The sequence below is a fragment of the Lathamus discolor genome, chromosome 9, assembly GCF_037157495.1.
Source record: "Lathamus discolor isolate bLatDis1 chromosome 9, bLatDis1.hap1, whole genome shotgun sequence".
Taxonomy (NCBI): domain Eukaryota; kingdom Metazoa; phylum Chordata; class Aves; order Psittaciformes; family Psittacidae; genus Lathamus; species Lathamus discolor.
Genome location: NC_088892.1, coordinates 2,471,866 through 2,490,662, shown reverse-complemented (window position 1 = coordinate 2,490,662; position 18,797 = coordinate 2,471,866). Strand labels below are relative to the sequence as shown.

Genomic DNA, 18,797 nt, shown 5'->3' with positions numbered 1-18,797 from the left:
GGCCCCGCCCCATGACCACCCCCTGCCCCGCCCCTCGACGGTCCGTCCCGCCGTCCCCGCCGTCCCCGCGGCCCCGTCAGAGCGGAGAGGCCGGGGCTGGGCGATGACCCCGCACCAGCCCAGCGCCGGGCAGTACTTGCGCTCCGACAGCGGCGGCTCGGAGGCCCCGATGCTGGCGGACGGTTCCGGCCCCGGTTCTGACCCCCCTCCGGGCCCCAGTCCCGGTGCGCCGCGGCGACGGTGCGGGCCGTTCTGGGGCAGCGTGGCCGTCATGGCCATCCTCGCCCTGCAGATCGCCTGCACCACCGGCCTCTTCGTCTACTTCACCATGGCCATCTCCAAGGTGAGCCCGTCGTCGGGGACTTTCTCCTGCCTCCCCCACCCCTCTGCGAGCCGTTCCGGTGCGGAGGGTCCTGGGACCGGCGAGGAGCCGCACCCCGGGGAGCCCCGGGGGTTGTGGGAAGGGCTCTGCCCGCTCCCCGCTCTGCGCCGCTGCCCCGCCAGATGTGAAGCCGAGGGGGTGGACAGCTCTGCCCTGCGCTCCGCCTGGAGCCAGATGTGGAGAGAAGGAGCCTTTGTCCTGCCTGCGGCCGGAGCTGAGGGTCCGCCCGGGCAGGGGGCCCTGTACTGGGGTCCCATCAGAGCACGCAGCCCTGGGCGGGATGGGGTGGGGGGGCTGCTCTGGGCTCCAGCCTCCTTCACACATCCCCTCCATTCCCATCCCACACCACTCTGGAGCTCCAAATCCTCACCCTCTTTGGGAGGTGCTGGAAGGGGCCTGGCTGCCACCCCCCCATACCAGCAGCTCTCGGGTGCTTGCGCCAGCTCAGTCACCCCAAATAACTGTGCTGGGACCCAGCCATTCCCAGCGTCACTTGTGCCAAAATCGGATGTGAGGGACCTGATCTGTTCACAGTCTGAACCAGGCCCCTAGCCATCAGGAGCACCCAGGAGAGGAAAATGCCAAAGGAAGAGACCTTTGCTCCAGGGAGAGGGAATCCCAGGGATGCTGGGATACTCCATCCCTTCAGGTGGACTGCCTGGCAAGAGAGGTGTCCTGCTGTGCTCAGGTTTGCTTAAAACCACAGCAGGAGCAGGGAAAACAAGGGAAAAGTCCAGCCCCTGGCGCTGTCTGGTGCCCAGTGGAGCATCCTCTGGAGCAGCTTCAGCCCCTCTTGAGGCTTTGTTTCCATCCCTGGATCCTGCTGTGAGGGATTTGCATGAAAGGGGCTGAGGAGAGTAGGGGATTGTGGGCAGATGGAGCCATGGGAAGTGGTGGACAGAAGAGAAAGCCAAGCCGCTTAAATTGACCTCTTTGAGCTAATCTCAGAGGCTGGCCACTGCATCCCCACATAGGATCAGTGCTGGGGTCAGAGCTCAGCATCTCCAGGGTCACTGAATCTCAGCACAACCACCTTGCCCTCTCCCCCTCACCAGGTACCTCCTGTGCTCCCAGTTTTACAAACCATTCCCACTTTTCCCGTAATTTAAACACCCCATTCAGTGCAAGGGTCCCAGGCAGTAAAGACCCTGTGAAGACAGAGATGCTGGTGAGACGGGCAGCCTGTCACAGCAAGCTTTAGTCAAGCACTTAGTGTCATCAGTCAGTGCCAGGCCTTTGTTAGGACATGGAGGGATAAGGCATGTGGCTGCCATCCCCACACTGGGGACCTGCCTTACCAGGCCTGGGAGGAGGAGGAGGAAGAGGACAAGGAGAAGGGCTCTCCCCAGCTCTGTAGGCACACACCATAATCAGTGCTCCTGGTAGCGGAGTCGCTGTGGGCACTGGCGCTGCCCAAGCATGCTCTCCTGCTGTGGAGTGCCATGGGAGCAGCTCCATCACTTGGGGATTTACCACCTTGGCAGGCACCGTGTGTCCTGCCCCTCGGGCAGGCAGGGCTTTGCCAGGGATAAGGCCTGGGATAAAGGCAGGGCCACACTCCCCTTTCCCCAGCATGAGCTACATTGGTCCCCTGAGCCCAGCACCACAGCCCCTGTGCTCCTGGTGGGTCCAGCCGGTGCTAGGAGGGATGGCTGGTCCAAAATTCCTTCTAAAAACCCAGCCCTTTTTATCTGACCTCACACAGTCTTTCTGCTGGCAGTAAAGTCTGTTGATCCCAGAGGAGCACATCCTGGTACAAGGCAAAGTGGGTGCCCAAAAGGTCTGGTGGGGGCTCGGAGCACTCAGAGACATGGGGAAACGCAGGGTGCTGGAGGTAGCTGAGGCCCAGGTGAGGATGTGGCCAATCCTGAGGACTCCTGGGTTCTGTCCTAGGATCTGGGAATGACCCAGGGAACTGAGGTAGGACGGTCAAGGTGCCAGTGTTCGTCCCCAGTTCCTGATTTCAGGGCAGCCCTCTCTCATCTGTGCCTGTTTCCCCACACCCTGAACAGCAGCACCCACAGCAGCCACCGTGCCTGTCCCCAGTGTGATGCCAGGGCTGGAGTAGAGCTGGGGCAGGCCTGGGATAGCCTTGGAAGGGGCTGCTAATGCTGCAGCTGCCCCCATCACGTGGAGGGAAGGTTCCCAGCCCAAGCCAGAGGCCAGCACAGGCTAGAAAGGGTCTGAGATGTGCTGACTCAGCGCTGAGTGCGTGGGGTCCCATCTCCAGCTGCAGATGGACAGATGGAGCTGCCTGGAGCTTGTTTTGCAACCCTGGTGTAGCTCCACAGCGGGAAGCACGAGGAGCACAGACGAGGCTGGATACTTTCCCCAGAGCTGCAAGCACCTCAGGCTGGGCTTTACTGCTTCAGAAGCCTCATTCACTCAGTCCAGGAGAGGAAGAGGTGAAGGAGGTAGAGAACAGGGAATTTGGGTTCCTTTTCTTTACCTGGTGCTTACCTTCTCCCTGCACATGGGCCTGGAACTCAGTGAAATGGGCTGTTGCATTTCCCAAAGATCTGGGATGAGCAAAGACCCGCTTCTGCCAGGGATCTTGGGAGGACAAGATGAGGTTTGACCCATGCATGTCACAAACTCCAGACAGAACTACCCAGCCTCCTGCACCTACAGCACAGGAGACACAGCCAGTGGCTGCATCCTGGCAGAACACCAGCTCCAGGATCAGGGCAGCTCTGGGCTGTTCCCCACCCGTGGTGTGGCTCAGGCTGACGTGGGGATGTCAGGGTGTTTCTGTTGCAGCTCAAAGCCCAGGCGCCAGGCAACATGGAGGAGCTGCGGTGCCTGCAGGTCATCAACCAGCAGCAGGAGGGCTCCAGCCTGGAGGAGCTCATCAGCAACCAGTCCTGCCTCAAGCTGGCCAACACCATCAAGGCCTATGTGGCCACTGTGAGTCTGGGCCTGCCAGCTTTGGGGACCAGGGAAGGGTGGGAGCCAATGCCTCAGTTTCCTCACCAGAGGGGTGGCAGAAGGTGCTGGCAAGGATGGTTGCAGAGGGAGGTGGTGGAGTTGAGATGGACACCAGTGAGGAGCTGGTGGAGCCAGGAGACAGCAGGAAAGACAAAGTCGTGGAGGCTTGGAAGTGAGAAGGGGTTCTGGAACATGGGAAGCACCCATCTCAGCTTTAACCATGGGTCTGTGTCTCTCCTCTGTTGGTCCAGGTGACGGAGAACGTGATCCGCAGGAGCGTGGTGAAGGGTGAGTCCCTCCTGGCCCAGCACCAGGGGGAGCAGATGGGGCAAAGCATTGACAACCTCCTTGCTGGGACTGGGTTGCTGGCCACGGTGCTGTGAGAGCAGGGACGGTCCCACTGGGAGGACGAAGGACACACGTCGTGGGGAATGGGGTGGAGGGACAGCCACATATCTCTGTCCAGAGCCCAGGGAACCTGGGGAGTACAGACATGTTGGGTAATGACTGAATAGACATTTCCACCCCAAAATAACCTTCCTCCTTGACGGATCAGTGGGGCATTTCCCTGCTCGTTCAGGAAGGACCTGCTCTGCTGGCGTGGGGCTCAGTGTCCCCACGCTCCCTGTCCCCTAAGGCCTGTGTCCCTTTACTCGCAGAGGCCCAGAGGAGCTACTTCAACACCTCGGACGGGCAGGTTCCTCCCAAAACCAGTGGCAAACCCTCGGCACATCTCACCCTGCGCCCGCAGAGCCTGGCCCAGGACGGTGAGCTGAAGAACCCCACTGGGCACCGGCGGGTTCTGAGATGGGAACGGGGGAAAGATCTCACCCAAGGGGCAGGGGACCAGGACGGGAGGATGTGGGAGGTGTCCCCTGTCAGGTCCAAGACCCCTTCTCCACCCTTCCAAGCTGGATGATGGTGGGAGAGAGTTAGAGCTACCCCCTCCCTTCCTCCTGACCCCAGTGGGTGCTCCCCAGAGCATCTCGCTGCCCTTGGTGACTCTTCCTTCTCCCCAGGGAACTCCCGGCGCTTTGGGAACCTCTCTCAGTCATGCCGCCACGCCATCGCACGCTGGGAGGACAGCACCATCCACTCCCACCTGCAGAACATCACGTACCAGGACGGCCGCCTGCGGGTCAACCAGGCTGGCAAGTACTACGTGTACTCCCAGATCTACTTCCGCTACCCCAGCGACGTGGCTGGCAGCCGGGGCTCCGTCCCGCAGCTGGTGCAGTGCATCAACTGGAAGACATCCTACAGCCAGCCCATCCTCCTGCTCAAAGGGGTGGGCACTAAGTGCTGGGCACCCGAGGCGGACTACGGGCTCCACGCGCTCTACCAGGGGGGGCTCTTTGAGCTGAAGGCCGGGGATGAGCTCTTTGTCTCCGTCTCCTCGTTGGCCATCGACTACAACGACGCAGCAGCCAGTTACTTCGGGGCTTTCCGGCTTGACCTGTGACAGCCGCATTCTCCTCGCTCCTTCCTGCTGCTCCTGCCCAGCCATGGTCCTGCAGGGCCCCAAGGAAGCGGCAGCTGAACATCCAGGGAGGAGGGGGCCTGGTGCAGCACCCTTCCCTGAGTGGCTGTCCCAAGGGGGGAGCTAGCAGAGGGCACAGGGGAGGCTGCCCACAGGGACCTGCTGTGCTTGGTACCATCCAGCTGGGAGGAAGACCATGAGCCAGGAGACGTGGACAAGGTGGGACATCTCCTCCCTGGATTCCATCTGAGCAAACAGCCAGGTAGCACCAAACCTGCTGCAGGAGAGGCACCAGGGGCACGTCTGCAACCACAAGACAAAGTGTCCCCGTGGCAGGATGAGCCTCTGTGAGTCTGTGCACATCTGGCAGGGGCAGCCCCAGATGTGCTGCCAGGCTGCAGGTGCTCAGGGGCAGGAGCCCGTCATGAGCGCAGGGCTGGAACCCAGGCACAGCAGCAGGGACAGGGCAGGTCCAGCATCAGCTTCTGGAGAGGTGTGAAGGAGTTAGTTTGGGATCATCAGAAACATGGAGCGATGCCAGCAGCCAGTGTCAGGGGAGGTCAAAGGGTAGGACCATGAAGCTGGAGCTGTCACCAGCCCAAACAACCACACGTGGCTGCATGGCCCCCTCCAGCCCAAGAACCTGCCGTCACACCTCCCCTTCGCTCCTGACCAAGCAGCTCCCTCTTCTTTGGGGTTCCTGGTCCTCTCTGGCAGTGGTTAACCCACAGGGTTTGAACTCATGGGTGAGCCTGGCCATAGCAGCACAGGACCAGGGAGGAATGAGGGCAGGGCCTTGGTGCTGAAGTCTGTGTCAGATACAGGAGGTGGGCTCAAGCAGGGCAGAGCGCGGTCAAGCTCCCACAGATGCTGGCGTGGACGCAGCCCTTTCTGTAACTCCCTGTATACTCTGTATGGTGTGAGGACTGGTGGAGCGGATGGACAGGGCGGCAGCATGGGCTCCGCACAGGGTGCAAACACCCCCCATGGCAGCGCAGCTGCGGGGACTCCCAGTGCTGCTTCAATAAAGCCTCTACTCCAGTGCTGGTCCTCGCCTCTTCAGGGGCACCGCAGGTACCAGCCCTGGGCTCTGAGCTGCCGTGATGCAAAACAGCTGATGGGAGGCCTGGGCTGGTTCCCACACTCACCCAGCACCGGGCAGCCCCCCCCGGTCCTGAGCAGCCCCCCTGGGACCTGGACAATCCCTGGCTGCAGCCCAGCTTTATTTGCTCCCTCTTTCCTGACTGATGCCCCAGCCCACCTGTGGGCTGCAAGAGGCAGAGGGGCAGCTTCCCCAGGCTCCTGTAGCATCCCACGGCCTCCCACTGCTTCCCACCTGTGCCAGTGGCAGCAGAGCAGCCTGGGTGAAGCCAGAGCTGCTGGGACTTGTGGCAGCCCCAAAAAATGGCGTCATATGGTTCTCGGGAGCTCTGGCCCAGGTGCTGCAGATGGAGCCCAGTTGGTGGCTCCAGGCAATAACAGGGTCCTGCCTCATCTTGCATATAGAGCAATTCCAAGGGCTCCACTTTTGACTCTCCTGATGGATGCCTGGGGCATTCCCAGTGAGGTATGCTCCCACTTCCAACTGCTCCCACTTCCGAGCCTGGTACCTTTATCTCCCCTAGGATCAGGGGCAGCTCAACCAGCCCTTCTGCCGGGAGCTGAGCCTGGCCCTGCTCCTCCTCCTCCCCTTCTCCCATCAACTCTCTGGGACTACACCTCATCCTGGGGTATCCTGGTGCTGCTCCTCTCAACACTTTGGGGTTGCCAAGCCCAGCCCAAGGCATGGCCAAACCCCAGGTTTCCAAGGTGGGCTGTTCCCCATCTCACCCTTGCCTGGCAGGGACTGCTCCTCGCTCCCACTATCCATCCCACAGCTTTCCAGCCTTGAGTCTCAGCTCTTTGCATCCCTGGCTGGGGCTGGGAACCGGTGCCAGCTCTCACATCCCCCCCACATCTGCAGACCCTGCCCATTGCTGCTCACCAGGCTCTGCCTCCTGCTCCAGTGAGGCCAGTACAAAAAGCTCCCCGAGGGACTTGGCCCTGTGACCCTGCACACAAGCTGCTGGACCAGCCCCAAGCCCATGGGCAGCTTTCCCAGCTCATCCCAAGCCTCCCAGTCAGCGCCAGGAGCACCAGTCTGCCCTTTGCAAAAGGGGAGGCAGGGCTGCTCCCCGCTCCGGGCAGGCCTGCAAACCCTTCCAAAACCACCTCTGAAATGCTCCCTTCCTTTTCCACCTCTTATTTCTCCTCCTGCTTTCTCAACCACCTTGGTGACCAACAACAGGAATCTGGCTTCCCAGCCCGAAACCTCTCCGTGGGGAGCACTGAGCTCAGCCCGGCTCCCGCATCCCGATCCCTTTGGGATCAGCTCAGCCCTGAGCTGCCACACCTGGGGCTGCAGGGAGCAGAGCAGGAAGCTCCGAGTCGCTCCTTGGCCTGGAGCTGCAGCAGCCCCGGCCCGGCGGAGCTGGCAGCGGGGCAGGTGCAGCCGCGCTGCTGGAGCCGGGGCTGCCGGGCTCGGTGCCAGCCCCGCTTTCCCGGAAAGGGAGAGGGCGCCGTGGGCGGATGCTCCCGGGGAGGACGGAGCTCCAGGGGCACCAGGCCCAGCAGCACCCGGGCCAAGCGCAGTGAGCACCGCGTGGCACCGGCAGGGGCAGATGGGGAGGACGGGGTGGGGGGGGGAAGCGCTGCTTGTGGGGTGCAGCCTGGACCCAGCCTCGAGGGTGCTCCCGGGGTCCCAGCTCCGCAGCTTTTCTGGCTCTGCTGTTCTAGGCTATTCCCAGCAGTGGGGAGGGCGCTGCAGCCCCCCCAGCCCCAGGGCCGTGGGCTGGGCTTGGCCTGGTGGCACCTTGAGGAGGGCATGAACAGAAGGGAAAGGCAGAAGCTCACCAGGGGAAACCCTGGCCAGGGGCTCTCCAGCTGCACAGCCCAGGCAAAGGGAGGTTCTAGAGGCACAGCCTGCTCCAGGAGAGTCACAGGGCCCTGCGTTCCTCATCTCTGCTGGCAGAGCCCCCTCACACTTCCCAAGCTTAACAAGGAGGAAACCATACAAGAAGCTGGGAAGAGCAGAACAAGCCCAGGAATTCAGCGCACATTTGACGTGTGCTGAACTGGAAGACAAGTTTCAGTTTCACAAACTGGTTTGAAGCTTAACAAGCAGCAGCAAGAGCTGTTGGAGCCACAGCCCGTGCAGACAGGCACATCCCACCCCGCGCCTCTGGCTTCATTCCCACTGCTCCGGTGCCTGGTGAGGCTGCCTCAGCCCTCACTTGTACCACGGAAGGTCCTGGCTTCTCTAAGCCTGACCTTAATGCAAAGTCTTGAAGACTGGGCACCACCAAGCCACTGGCCACATGTGCAGCATCCTTAGAAGTGAGCAGTAACCAGGAGAACAACCTGGCTTGTGCCCTTCTCCAAGCCAAGAGCTTGCTGGCGCAGTGTCACACAGAGGTTTTCTTTCGGGCACGGGCAGGCTCTACTCAAGCTACTCACCAGCAGACCTGGTTACTCATGAAAAGTCCATGCCTCAGTTTCGCCACTTGTACAAGATGCCTGTAGATGTTGGTCCTTGTCAATGGCCCAGGACCCACTGGCCAGGCCCCATTGTAGGAGCCTGTGGCAGCAGCACTCAACGCAGAACACACCCGCCCACCATGGCATGAGCAAGCAGGGCTTCCCAAACCACACAGACACCCCCAGGCCAGGACCTCGAACTGCTCACTGGTGTGGAATTTACACCAAAAAGCCTGTGTGTGAAGCCATTCCCTCCACATATGGGGGTGTCCGCTTACAAAGCTACTCCCGTAGCACAAAAGCAGTTTGCTTTTCCCATGCCAAGCTTAAAACGACATGGAAGCAAAGGAGAAGTCACCTGGAAGCAAAAGCTGCTCATCTCTCTGCCTGGTGACAGCACAGAACCCTCCCTGCCAAGGGGTGAGGGGAATGCTGCAGCAATATTTTCACATTGACCTTATTCCTTATGGCTTCATCACGTTAATTTGATCCAGACACATGCAGCTTCCACGTAGTCGCTGCCAAAGAACTGTCTTATCTTCGCTGCCCCGAGGTTCTGCTTTCAATTCGGCACAGACCGATGCCAAGGGCGTTCCCAGCAGTGACTGCACTGCCCTTTGTCTCACGGCAAAGTCTGAGGCTCAGATCTCCTCTCCCCCCTCCTGTTGCTGTTAACCAGTTCATCACTACATCCAAGCCTTCCGGTCCCCTCCAAACAACATCTCTTTTCACTTTCAAGTCCCAAGCCCAGAACACATTCACGGTGGGAAGGAGGAAGTCCACATGGAAAACACGTCAACACCCCAGGAAATCACTTATTGGCACATTGTAAATACAGAGCACAAAGAAACCCGGCCCAGGGCTCTGCCCCTCTGCCTGCCCTGGGGCATCCCCCAAGTGAACTGAACCCAAGAAGAAGGAAAACAAAGCAGAAAGCCCCTTTCCTTCAGCAGGAGAGATTCAAGCAGCTGTGGGAAGCGGGATGCTCCTTAAACCAAGAGGACAACATCAGTGCTCCCACAGCAGGAGTGAGCAGGAGCCTCAGTGCATCCACAGGCAGGAGGAGGCCAGCTCAGCCATGCCATTCCCTGGGCCCGTACTGCTCACAGAGCCTTCCCACAGGCTGCAGCCCCACAGGGACTGGTGCCAAGGTCCCACTGAAGCCCCCCAGGAAAAACACTGCCTTCAAGGTGGTTTCTTTCCCCTCCAGTGAATCACCTTTTGCTGCTCAGAGCCCTCAGGGCTGCTGGAGCAGGAAGCTGATGCCAGCAGCTTGGCCCTTCCTCCTTCCCCCCCCCCCCCCCCCCCGACATATCACCAGCTCTCACTGGCATGGTCCCTGCATCCCCAGCCAGCACCAACAGCTCCTGTGCTCTGCCCTTGGGACCAGCAAGCTGGACACAACGGAAGAACTGAGCGAGCTCCATCCAGGCTTATGAAGCATATGCAGTTTTCCCCTTGGTTTCCCACAGTGCAACAAACTGGAGATACCAGGAAAAAGTAATTCCACTTACCTACTGCCTGGGGCATCCCGACAGCTCTGCGGAACCTGGTCCTGATCCACACAAGAACCCACCGCTCATGGACACCCCCATATGTGAAGGGAATGGCTTTAACCTGCCGGAGGGGAGGCTCAGATGAGCTCTTAGGCAGAAGCTCTTCCCTGTGAGGGTGCTGAGGCGCTGGCACAGGGTGCCCAGAGAAGCTGTGGCTGCCCCATCCCTGGCAGTGCTCAAGGCCAGGTTGGACACAGGGGCTTGGAGCAAGCTGCTCCAGTGGAAGGGGTCCCTGCCCGTGGCAGGGGGTGGAGCTGGAGGAGCTTTAAGGTCCCTTCAACCCAAACCACTCTGTGACTCTGTGCATCTGCTGCCTTAGTCTAGCAGAATGGAAAGGGACAGCATTAGGCTCCATTAATCACTGTGTTTTATTAAGGCTCAGTGGCTGGCCCCTCCAGGGGCAGGCAGAGGAGGCCAGAGCCCACTGGCCCCGTAGCTCCATAGTGACCCACCTAGTACATATTCATCCTGCTCTTCAGAACCCAGCACCAGGCTGGGAAAGCTCCAAGTCAATCACCCCAGCTCACATCCTGCCCTTTGGAAGTGCAACAACCAGAGCCCTCCCCAGGAGGGTCCCAGTCACATATGAATAGGCTATAATCGCATAAACAATACAACTATCATGTTTTAAGACCTTTCTGGCAGGTCCCTCCCCTTTCTGGGTGAGGAGCAGGGTGCCCCACAGCCACCTCCTCGCATGGAACATCACCTCTGGAGTGGGGTGTAAGACCCTGAAGGCTTTACTGCAGCTGAAAAGAGATTTGGAAGAGCCTCAACCTCAGTCTTCTCTCTGGTGCTCAGCACAGCGCTGCAAGCAGCAGTTCTTGCTTAGCTCGGACCACCACATGCTTGGTGGCATCTATCGAACAGAGGGATGGGCTCCAGCGCTGGGTTGTATAACCAGCCCTTTACTGAAGGGAAACCCCAGGGCTCCTCCTGGAGTCGCTCCGAAGATAATGCAATGGGAAAGAAAGTAAGAGCTGAAAGCGGAGAACCCTTCCCAACCATTTATCCATTGGTTAGAGCCGTGAGTACGGGCTCTCCCTGCACAGAATTTTGCAGGAAAGAGCTGAACTTGTTTTCATAGGAATTAGAGGAATACCGCAAAGCAGAGCTCAACCAGCCAGGAGGATCTGTACCCCCCGGCTCCCTGGGGGAGCCCTAGTCCCTGTGCAGAGCCCTGCAGGAGCTCCAGGCACTGGCAGCACTGCTGTGGGTAACACGATCATGATGAGGATGATTTTGCTCCAGGTGTCCCTGCACAGAGAACTACAGCTTAGACCCAACCAGGTCTGGAGCTGAACTGAGCATCTCCCTCACACAGACACAGTTTATGTCACTGGGGTCAGCAGCCTTTCACATACAGACAAGCAGCTCCAAGCTCCTATTTCCACCTTGCCACAGCACACCAGACCTCCATCTGTCCATCCACAGGGAAATTACCACGTGAAAGAGAAGCAGGAGTGAAGAGATCTGTGCAAGCCAGAGGCAAAGAAAGGTCTCTGGCATGGTGGAGCTAGGAGCTTGCCCGCTGGCAGCTGCTTCCTGCCCCAAGCTCCCATTCCCAGATGGCAGAGCCGTTGTGATCCCCCTCCAACAGCCTGCTCCCTGCCCTCCCGCTTCCCTGGAGCATCTGGGATAACCCACCAGCCAGCCAGGAGGCTCCAGCCCACTCACAGCTTTCCCTTTTTGCACCTCTTGTCCTTACCCTCACCCCAGGCTGCAGCAACCTTCCTGCAAGGAGAGGGATGGGCTCACATGTGGTGTGGATCTAACTAAAGAACGTTTTCAAGAGGGAGCCTCCTGTGTATTGTAACAGGCAGAAAAGCAAAGCTCTATTTGTCTGGTATTCCAAGTGTGCCACAGGGAAGAGAAGCCTGCATGCACCCCTGCACACATCCCTGCATGCACAGGACAGGAATTTCCTGGAGGGAACCCCCAGGAACTGGGAGAAGGGGAACAACCCTCTCCAAACAGGACAAAGAAAGGCATTTAAAGGCAAAGTTTCTCCTGCTGGAGGCAGAACAGCAGCATTTCAAGTTGTGAGTGACTTACCAACACACCAGTCTTTGTTTCAACTCAGCACCAGCTCTTACTGTACAGAACCCCACAAACAAAGTCAAGGCGTTTTATTTTCTAGGCAGAAGGGACCTGATCCATTGGTAACTTCTTGTTTTGATTCGGCTTTAAGGTAGACAAGAATTCAGGACCTCAGAGCCAGGTAAAGCAGTGGCAGCAGGTACTCACTGCTGGAAGATGATCTGGCTTCGGCTCCACGTAGACAGAAATAAGGAACTTGCTTATATTTCAGAGAGTTTAAGAGCAAACTTCCAAACAACTCTATCCCGGAGCCCCGCTCCCACATGGAATGGGTTTACCATGGGCAGCAGCAGCCTCGCATGGACCACCCATCAGAGATTTGTCCATCAGGAAGCAGAGTCAGAGCCCCCACTCCTCAACTCTGGGCCATCACCCACTGGCTGCCTCCTCTCTGCAGCCACAGTGGTGAACCGGGGCGAGAGGAAGCTCTGCGGAGCCTCAGCCATAGACCACCACCTGCTAGAGACTGAAGCCATGATGAACATCATCCACCTCCAAAACCATTCACATACCTTCAGAATTCCAGTAAATGGTCACAATTTTATTAACAGGAAAATAATTTGGTAGGATTTGGGACAGGGACTTGAAGGACACAGAGGTGGAACGAGGCTGAGGGGTTTATTGCTCAGGAAGGGTTTATTGCATAGCTGTTGGCAAAAGGAGAGACCCCGAGCGGTGCACGTATATGAAGTGGCAGCACTCCTAATCCTGGAGCTGGGACCTGGAAGAGCAGGGAACAGCAAAAGTGTCCATGTAAACATCCCGGGCACAGGGGTCCCAGGAGAAAGTCTCCAGCCCCAAACCCCTGCTGACTATGGGAGAGGTCACTGTGTGGTATCAAACATGATTGGAACACTGGGAAGTGCAAAGGGCAATAATGTAGGACTTGGCCTTTCCCATTTTAAAAGTAAAAGAAAAGTAAAGGAGAAGGAATCCTCAGGCATGTATCTAAGCCCAGGATCACGGTGAGAACACAACTGCTACCTCCTGCCTCCTCCTCAGGACTCTCCTGGCAAGGCAGCAGCAGAGGCACTGAATACATTCACAGATTCATCAAAAGAAGCTTCATCCCAACCAGACCTAGGCCCAGGAGATCTGCTCTCAGGGGTTTGGGCTTCTGGGGCTCTTACCCTCCTCAGCAGAACACCCTCAGACAGCCAATGGTTCCCTCCCCCGGGCAGTTTTGACTGTTCCTATTGTTCCCAAGTGGCTAATTGGGAATCCACCACCCCTGAGTTACAACCACATCCTTCTGCCACCACCTGAGTGCTGTGTGCAAAATCCTCCTCCTACAAAGCTTCTGAAGGAACAGAGCTTGTCTTTTCCTCCCCATGTTAGTGCTAAGAGTCCAAATAAAGTAAGAGATCCAATTCTATAGCATTTTGCTTTTACTCCTTCATGGAATCTTTCCAATGCAACTTCACAAAAGCAACGTAATTAAAGTCTCTTTTTTCTTCTAAAAAGAAGATTCTGTTCCACAGATTATGTAGTGCAATCAGTATCTGGTAGAAAAAAAAGTATCTTCTTCAGCTCCTTTGAAGAAAACTTGGAAAACAGTTCCATGTTTTCAATAAAAATAGGGAAGTGTATCCAGGATGGTCTCTAAAGGTCCTTTTGTGTTGAACACACAATACCTCCTGGTCTGCCTTTAGTTGAAGAGTATCGAATCTGGGTCCTGGTTGGCCAGTTGTGCAATGTGCTTCAGAACATCCTTCTTAGTGATGATCCCAAGGAGCTTCCTGAAAAAGGGAACCACAGTTTCAGGGCACCAGCATGCACAGAAAGTATCCTGCCTCTCACAGGCTTCACACTTTAATGCCTTGCAGGAGCTGAAGTACCTTTGTGGGACACTCTGCACAACGTAGGGTGCTCACAAGCCCCAGCAGAAACTGTCAGTGATTTACACTTAGGAGGTTATGACCAAAACACAAATATTAATCATTACTAACACCCACCTCTGCTGAAAAGATCAACCTGAATGTTTAGTGCTGCAAGAAGCCTGGGGAGAGGCTTTGGAGAAGGGCCTGCAGGGACCGGACAAGGGGAATGGCTTTAACCTGTCATAGCCAGGAGACTGAGATGAGCTCTTAGGCAGAAGCTCTTCCCTGTGATGGTGCTGAGGCGCTGGCACAGGGTGCCCAGAGAAGCTGTGGCTGCACCATCCCTGGCAGTGTTCAAGGCCAGGCTGGACAGGGCTTGGAGCAGCCTGGTCTAGTGGAAGGTGTCACTGCCCATGGCAGGGTGTTGGAACTGGATGAGCCTTAAGGTCCCTTCCAGCACAAACTGGTCTGATCCTATGATTTTAAGTCCTAGTGATCTCAGCAATTGTGCTTTCAGAAAGGTGCATGCCAGGAAGGAGGGAATGAGGCAGAACATCTGCAGGTCCAAGTACCCCCCCCAGCAGGGAGCAGGGAGAGGATCCCTGCCAGTGCCATGCTTCAGAGAACAGCAGATCCCTCCGTTTCCATCTCTGCCTTCACTCCTTCCCCCTCAGAAAACACTGTTTCTGAGCAGCATCAAAGTGAATTCTAGTAGTTGCATGATACCTATGGGCAGATCTGAGAGGAAGCTGTGAGCCCTCTCCATCAGTTTGCCAGACACATCACTGCATGGAGCTGTGTCCTCACCTTACAGACTTTATGTTACTGCTTCAGCTGAAGGTTCAGTGTTCTCAACAAGTGCTTTGTTCCAGAGCTGCTGCCCCTGATGCTCAGAGCCCTCTGCTCACTGAAGGAGAGGAGGCAATCCCTGAGGCCACGGCCCTGCCTGCAGCGTGCTTACCCGTTATGAGTCACCAGGCACTGGCGCAATCCCAGCTTGCGGAATATATCCACCACGATTTCCATGGGTGTTTGATCTGTCACTGTGAAGGGACTGAGGTCCAGGATGCTCCTAAGTTTCAGCATGGAGGGGGAGCTTGGAGGCAGCGGGGGAGAGTGGTCAGTGAAATAAACAACTGAAGTGCTCACAATCCCATCCTGCTTTTTGCGGGCATTTTCTGGAAGAAGGAACATTTGATTAAGTATTATCCCTCCCTTTCTTTTCCAAATCAAAGAGAACATACCCTTTCATCTCTGCCTTAAAAGTCTATTCCTTCCCTTCACCTGAGCTGCTTCTCCAGGCAACCAGGGACTCAAGGAGGGTGCGACATGTTTCTTGTGTTTTGCTCTGGCCATGTAAATGCAAGTTCTGGAGATCTTTAACTTCCCAATTTTAAGAGAGGGTATATAAAAATGCTTTGTACTTTATCACTCACTGATTTGGATGCTATGCAGAGCAACTTCACAAGTATTTTTAAGCACTTAAAACGTACTGGCACAGGCTCCATGCCCATGATAGGGTCAGGAATAAAACCAGGTTCAGTACCTGCCCTCACTCAGGTATTTACCTAGTGCATTACTCTCGGGCTGCACGGGTGGTCCAGGCTTCAATCTGGTATTTACATTCAAGGCTCCCTGGGAAGGGGCTGGCCTGGCAGCCCCAGCACCAGAGCTGGGTGAAATCCCCTCCTGTGGCACACAACAGTGCTTATCTCTTGGAGGGGAGGATTACTCTTAGTAAGTCCCTGGAGATTCAGAATAACACAAATGCAAGAATTCATGGCTATCCCACAGAGCAGCCTCTCAGAAGGAAGGCAATGTGCATGATAAAAGAGGAGAGACTGAGATGAGCTCTTAGGCAGAAGCTCTTCCCTGTGAGGGTGCTGAGGCGCTGGCACAGGGTGCCCAGAGAAGCTGTGGCTGCCCCATCCCTGGCAGTGCTCAAGGCCAGGTTGGACACAGGGGCTTGGAGCAAGCTGCTCCAGTGGAAGGTGTCCCTGCCCGTGGCAGGGGTTGGAACTGGAGGAGCTTTAAGGTAAGCACCATCCTGCTCCTTGCTCTGGCATCCTGAGCATAGAGGGATATGTGGCTTTGGCTGGATCCATCCCTCCAGCTCACCACGGGGCTCACATGAACTCTGCTAGGTGCCGGTGTAGGAGGTGAGGAGCTCACCCAGGCTCAGCATGGCTGCTCGGAGCTGCACACACACCACAGGAATTCAACTGGCACTATAGCAAGGGGCTTGGCACCCCGATGCCCAACCTCCACTCCAGTGCAGGAGTGCCAGATGCCTGTATAGCACTCAACCCTAACACAGATTTCTCCTGCTGCACCACCAGAAGCCACGTGGCCTCACCCAGGCCAATGAGAGACAAAATGACCAGAATTTCCACTCAGGTCTCATGCTGAGAAACAGCACTTGAAGGTTTCTAAGAAACTTGAGATCAAGAGGAGCCTAAAAGTGCCCAAAAGCTGTACCATGGCAAAGTTGTTTCCAAAGTAGCTCAACAGACATCTGAGTGATGCCAGGACAGTGTTTACCAAGCCCTGCCAACACCACACGCTACTCACCTCCACCACCGAGTGAAACAAGTGAAAGACCAGGCTGGCTAGTGGTGAAGACAGGTATTTACAGGTTGGGCAGCACCACCTCAGAAGTGACCCAATATTCAGTGCCTGGACCAACCAGACTTTTTCTTAATGAAATAAACATTAACAGCTAAGAAAGCTTTCCACAATCCAGTCATCCACAGTCAGTAAGGCTTAGTTCCTGCTGGCAAGAAGTCCCCTGCTTCATGCCCTAAGGTTCATGAATTCAACAGAGCCACACTGATTGCATCAAGAAGTCATCCTCTCCCTCACACTCACTGCATGCAGACCCCATGCTGCTTGGGGACACAAACACCACCGCTAAAAGGCGCCTAAACATCCTCAAGTAAATTACAGCTGGTGCCATTTAAGGCCTCTGATGGCATCATTCATCTGCACAGTAACTTTCCTCTTACCGATTGAAATGATGAGGTCTCTTCTGAGGACAAACCCAACAAGCCTCTGGGACTCACGGGACACCACCACTGGATAGCCACTATACGTGGTTTCATTGATGATGCTCTCCACGTCCTCCACGGTCATGCTGTCCTGAGTGATAACAGTCAGAGGAGGATCATTCCTCCGCGGCCTCATTACATCCATCGCGAGTGTCTTGTGTGAGAACTCCTCCTTGGCCTCCAGGAAAGGGTACCCATTGAGGCGGATGTGGGCATCGTAAATGCCTTCCCGCCCAATGGCATCAGCCACCCACTTGCTGGTCATGGCTGCTGCCATCAGTGGAACGATGTATTCCAGTCCACCAGTGAGCTCAAACATAATGACCACCAGTGACACCGTCATTCGGGTCACGCCACCTGCAAACACAACAGGAGATGAGAGGACATGAGCAGGCAGTTCTGGGGGGTTCCAGGCAGCAGAGCTGCATCTGCCAACACTTCTAGAGAAGGTCTTGTACTGCTGGACTCCTGCACCACATTCAGCATTGCAGGCGACACAAAACATGAGCAGAACACAGTACTGAAACCACCCATCCCATCGAACATGGTGCCATGGGCTGGCTCACAAGGGTTTGCTACCTGGTTTTGATGGGTTTCCCTTCAACTCAGAAGGAACCTTAAAAGATGACTGACTAACCTTCTCTCAGGTGACTTAGCTAGCTGAAAAACAGCCTGGCCGTGCAGTTTTGCTCCAATACCATCTCCTAAAGGGACACACACCCTTAAGTGCTGTGCAGTGGTAAGAAGAGTTAACAAAGAGGAACTATTTTTCATCAATTACATGTAAACAAGGTGTTTCCCCTTTAAAAAGGCCAAAGATGAGGTTTGGTGGCATGCTTTTACTATTCCTGACATGAGAGTTTCTTCTGATACTCTTAAAGAGTCCTTAAATCCCTTAAGAGTTACGCACATTATTCCGTGGAGGAGAAGATTGGGAAATACAGTGAAAGTGAAGTTCAGCCACATGCACTCAACTTCTCGCATCCAGCCAAGAGGAAGAAGTGTTACCAAAACCCAGAGTGCTTGAAAGAAGAGTTACACCATGAGAGTTAAGGCCAGAACAGAGAGTAAAATGAATTAAAAGCCCACAGGAAAACCTGAGGTTGCTAGGCAGCCTCCCTTGTTCTGCTGCATGGTCAGGAGCTCCCCACTGAAACCTGCCACATCCAATGATATGTTGGTGCTGGCAAGAGAAGGCCTTGAACACTGCCAGGGATGGGGCAGTCACAACTTCTTTGGGCAGCCTGTTCCAGTGCCTCTACAACATCATGCATTCTACAACAAGGGTTCCTGTTCTGGAGATGAAGCCAGCTTCTATGGACTGTGAGAACAGCAGCATTTCAATCCTACATGTCTCCACATGGTCAACCAAGCCCAAAGCACAGCTTGGACTTCATGGACTCCTTGCTCACCCAGACACGCTGCAGCCCCAACCATTGCGTAGAGGCCCGGAGTGATACAGTCAGCTCCTTGGCTGCACCATCCACTGAAGATGGCCCAGTCATGATGATAGAAGGCCAGCTGCTCCATGGCCACACCAAGCAGTCTGCCTGCGATGGCACCCACTGCCATGCTGGGGATGAAGAGACCCGAGGGCACCTGCAAAAACACCATCGGTGAAGGCCTCACTCCCCACACATTGCAAAGGAATGTTCAAAAACAGTTGCTCCAGTGACAGAAGTTCAAAACAGGGCTCAGTTAGAGCAACACTGAAGTTGCTCCACCTGCTGAACCCCACTGCAGGAAAGCTCAGACCTTGGCCCTACACCCATAGCTCAAGAGGCTGCCACCAAGCAAGATCAAAACCACCTGAGCAAGGAACAGCTATAAGAAAGCATTTACAAATAAAGACATCAATTGCACTGCCATCAGCTATTGCATATATATTAGAAAGGCTTAAGGCTGGACAGTGTAGCAGCATTCTGCGTCTAGAAAAGGGGACATGAAGCCTTGAGACACCAGTTCAGT

At 56.0% G+C, this 18,797-nt stretch overlaps 2 protein-coding genes across 8 annotated transcripts in view; one reads left to right on the top strand and one right to left on the bottom strand.

The window, feature by feature from the left end:
* The first annotated feature begins 32 nt into the window (after positions 1-32).
* On the top strand, positions 33-5,831 carry LOC136019471 (tumor necrosis factor ligand superfamily member 10-like). The gene is made up of 5 exons (XM_065689690.1): positions 33-343; positions 3,143-3,289; positions 3,562-3,598; positions 3,970-4,077; positions 4,330-5,831. Exons 1-5 carry the CDS (start codon positions 104-106, stop codon positions 4,770-4,772), a joined length of 975 nt encoding a protein of 324 aa, XP_065545762.1. The 5' UTR covers positions 33-103; the 3' UTR covers positions 4,773-5,831.
* A 6,748-nt stretch (positions 5,832-12,579) lies between these two features.
* Positions 12,580-18,797, bottom strand: part of LOC136019238 (H(+)/Cl(-) exchange transporter 5) — a 28,661-nt gene continuing 22,443 nt past the window's right edge. For all 7 annotated transcript variants that reach the window (XM_065689180.1, XM_065689183.1, XM_065689179.1 and 4 more), the window contains 4 exons: positions 18,242-18,428; positions 16,788-17,186; positions 14,744-14,960; positions 12,580-13,701 (listed from right to left, as the gene is read on the bottom strand). In XM_065689180.1, the coding sequence (XP_065545252.1) occupies positions 13,611-13,701; positions 14,744-14,960; positions 16,788-17,186; positions 18,242-18,428 (894 nt within the window). In that variant the 3' untranslated portion in view covers positions 12,580-13,610. The remainder of the gene's footprint in view (positions 13,702-14,743; positions 14,961-16,787; positions 17,187-18,241; positions 18,429-18,797) is intronic.

Bases quoted from the DNA above. Each gene is read 5' to 3' on its own strand.
- LOC136019471 (XM_065689690.1), top strand. From the start codon at position 104: ATGACCCCGCACCAGCCCAGCGCCGGGCAGTACTTGCGCTCCGACAGC. The intron at 3,290-3,561 runs GTGAGTCTGGGC...CTGTTGGTCCAG, and splicing joins TCAAGGCCTATGTGGCCACT to GTGACGGAGAACGTGATCCG. The intron at 3,599-3,969 runs GTGAGTCCCTCC...CTTTACTCGCAG, and splicing joins CCGCAGGAGCGTGGTGAAGG to AGGCCCAGAGGAGCTACTTC.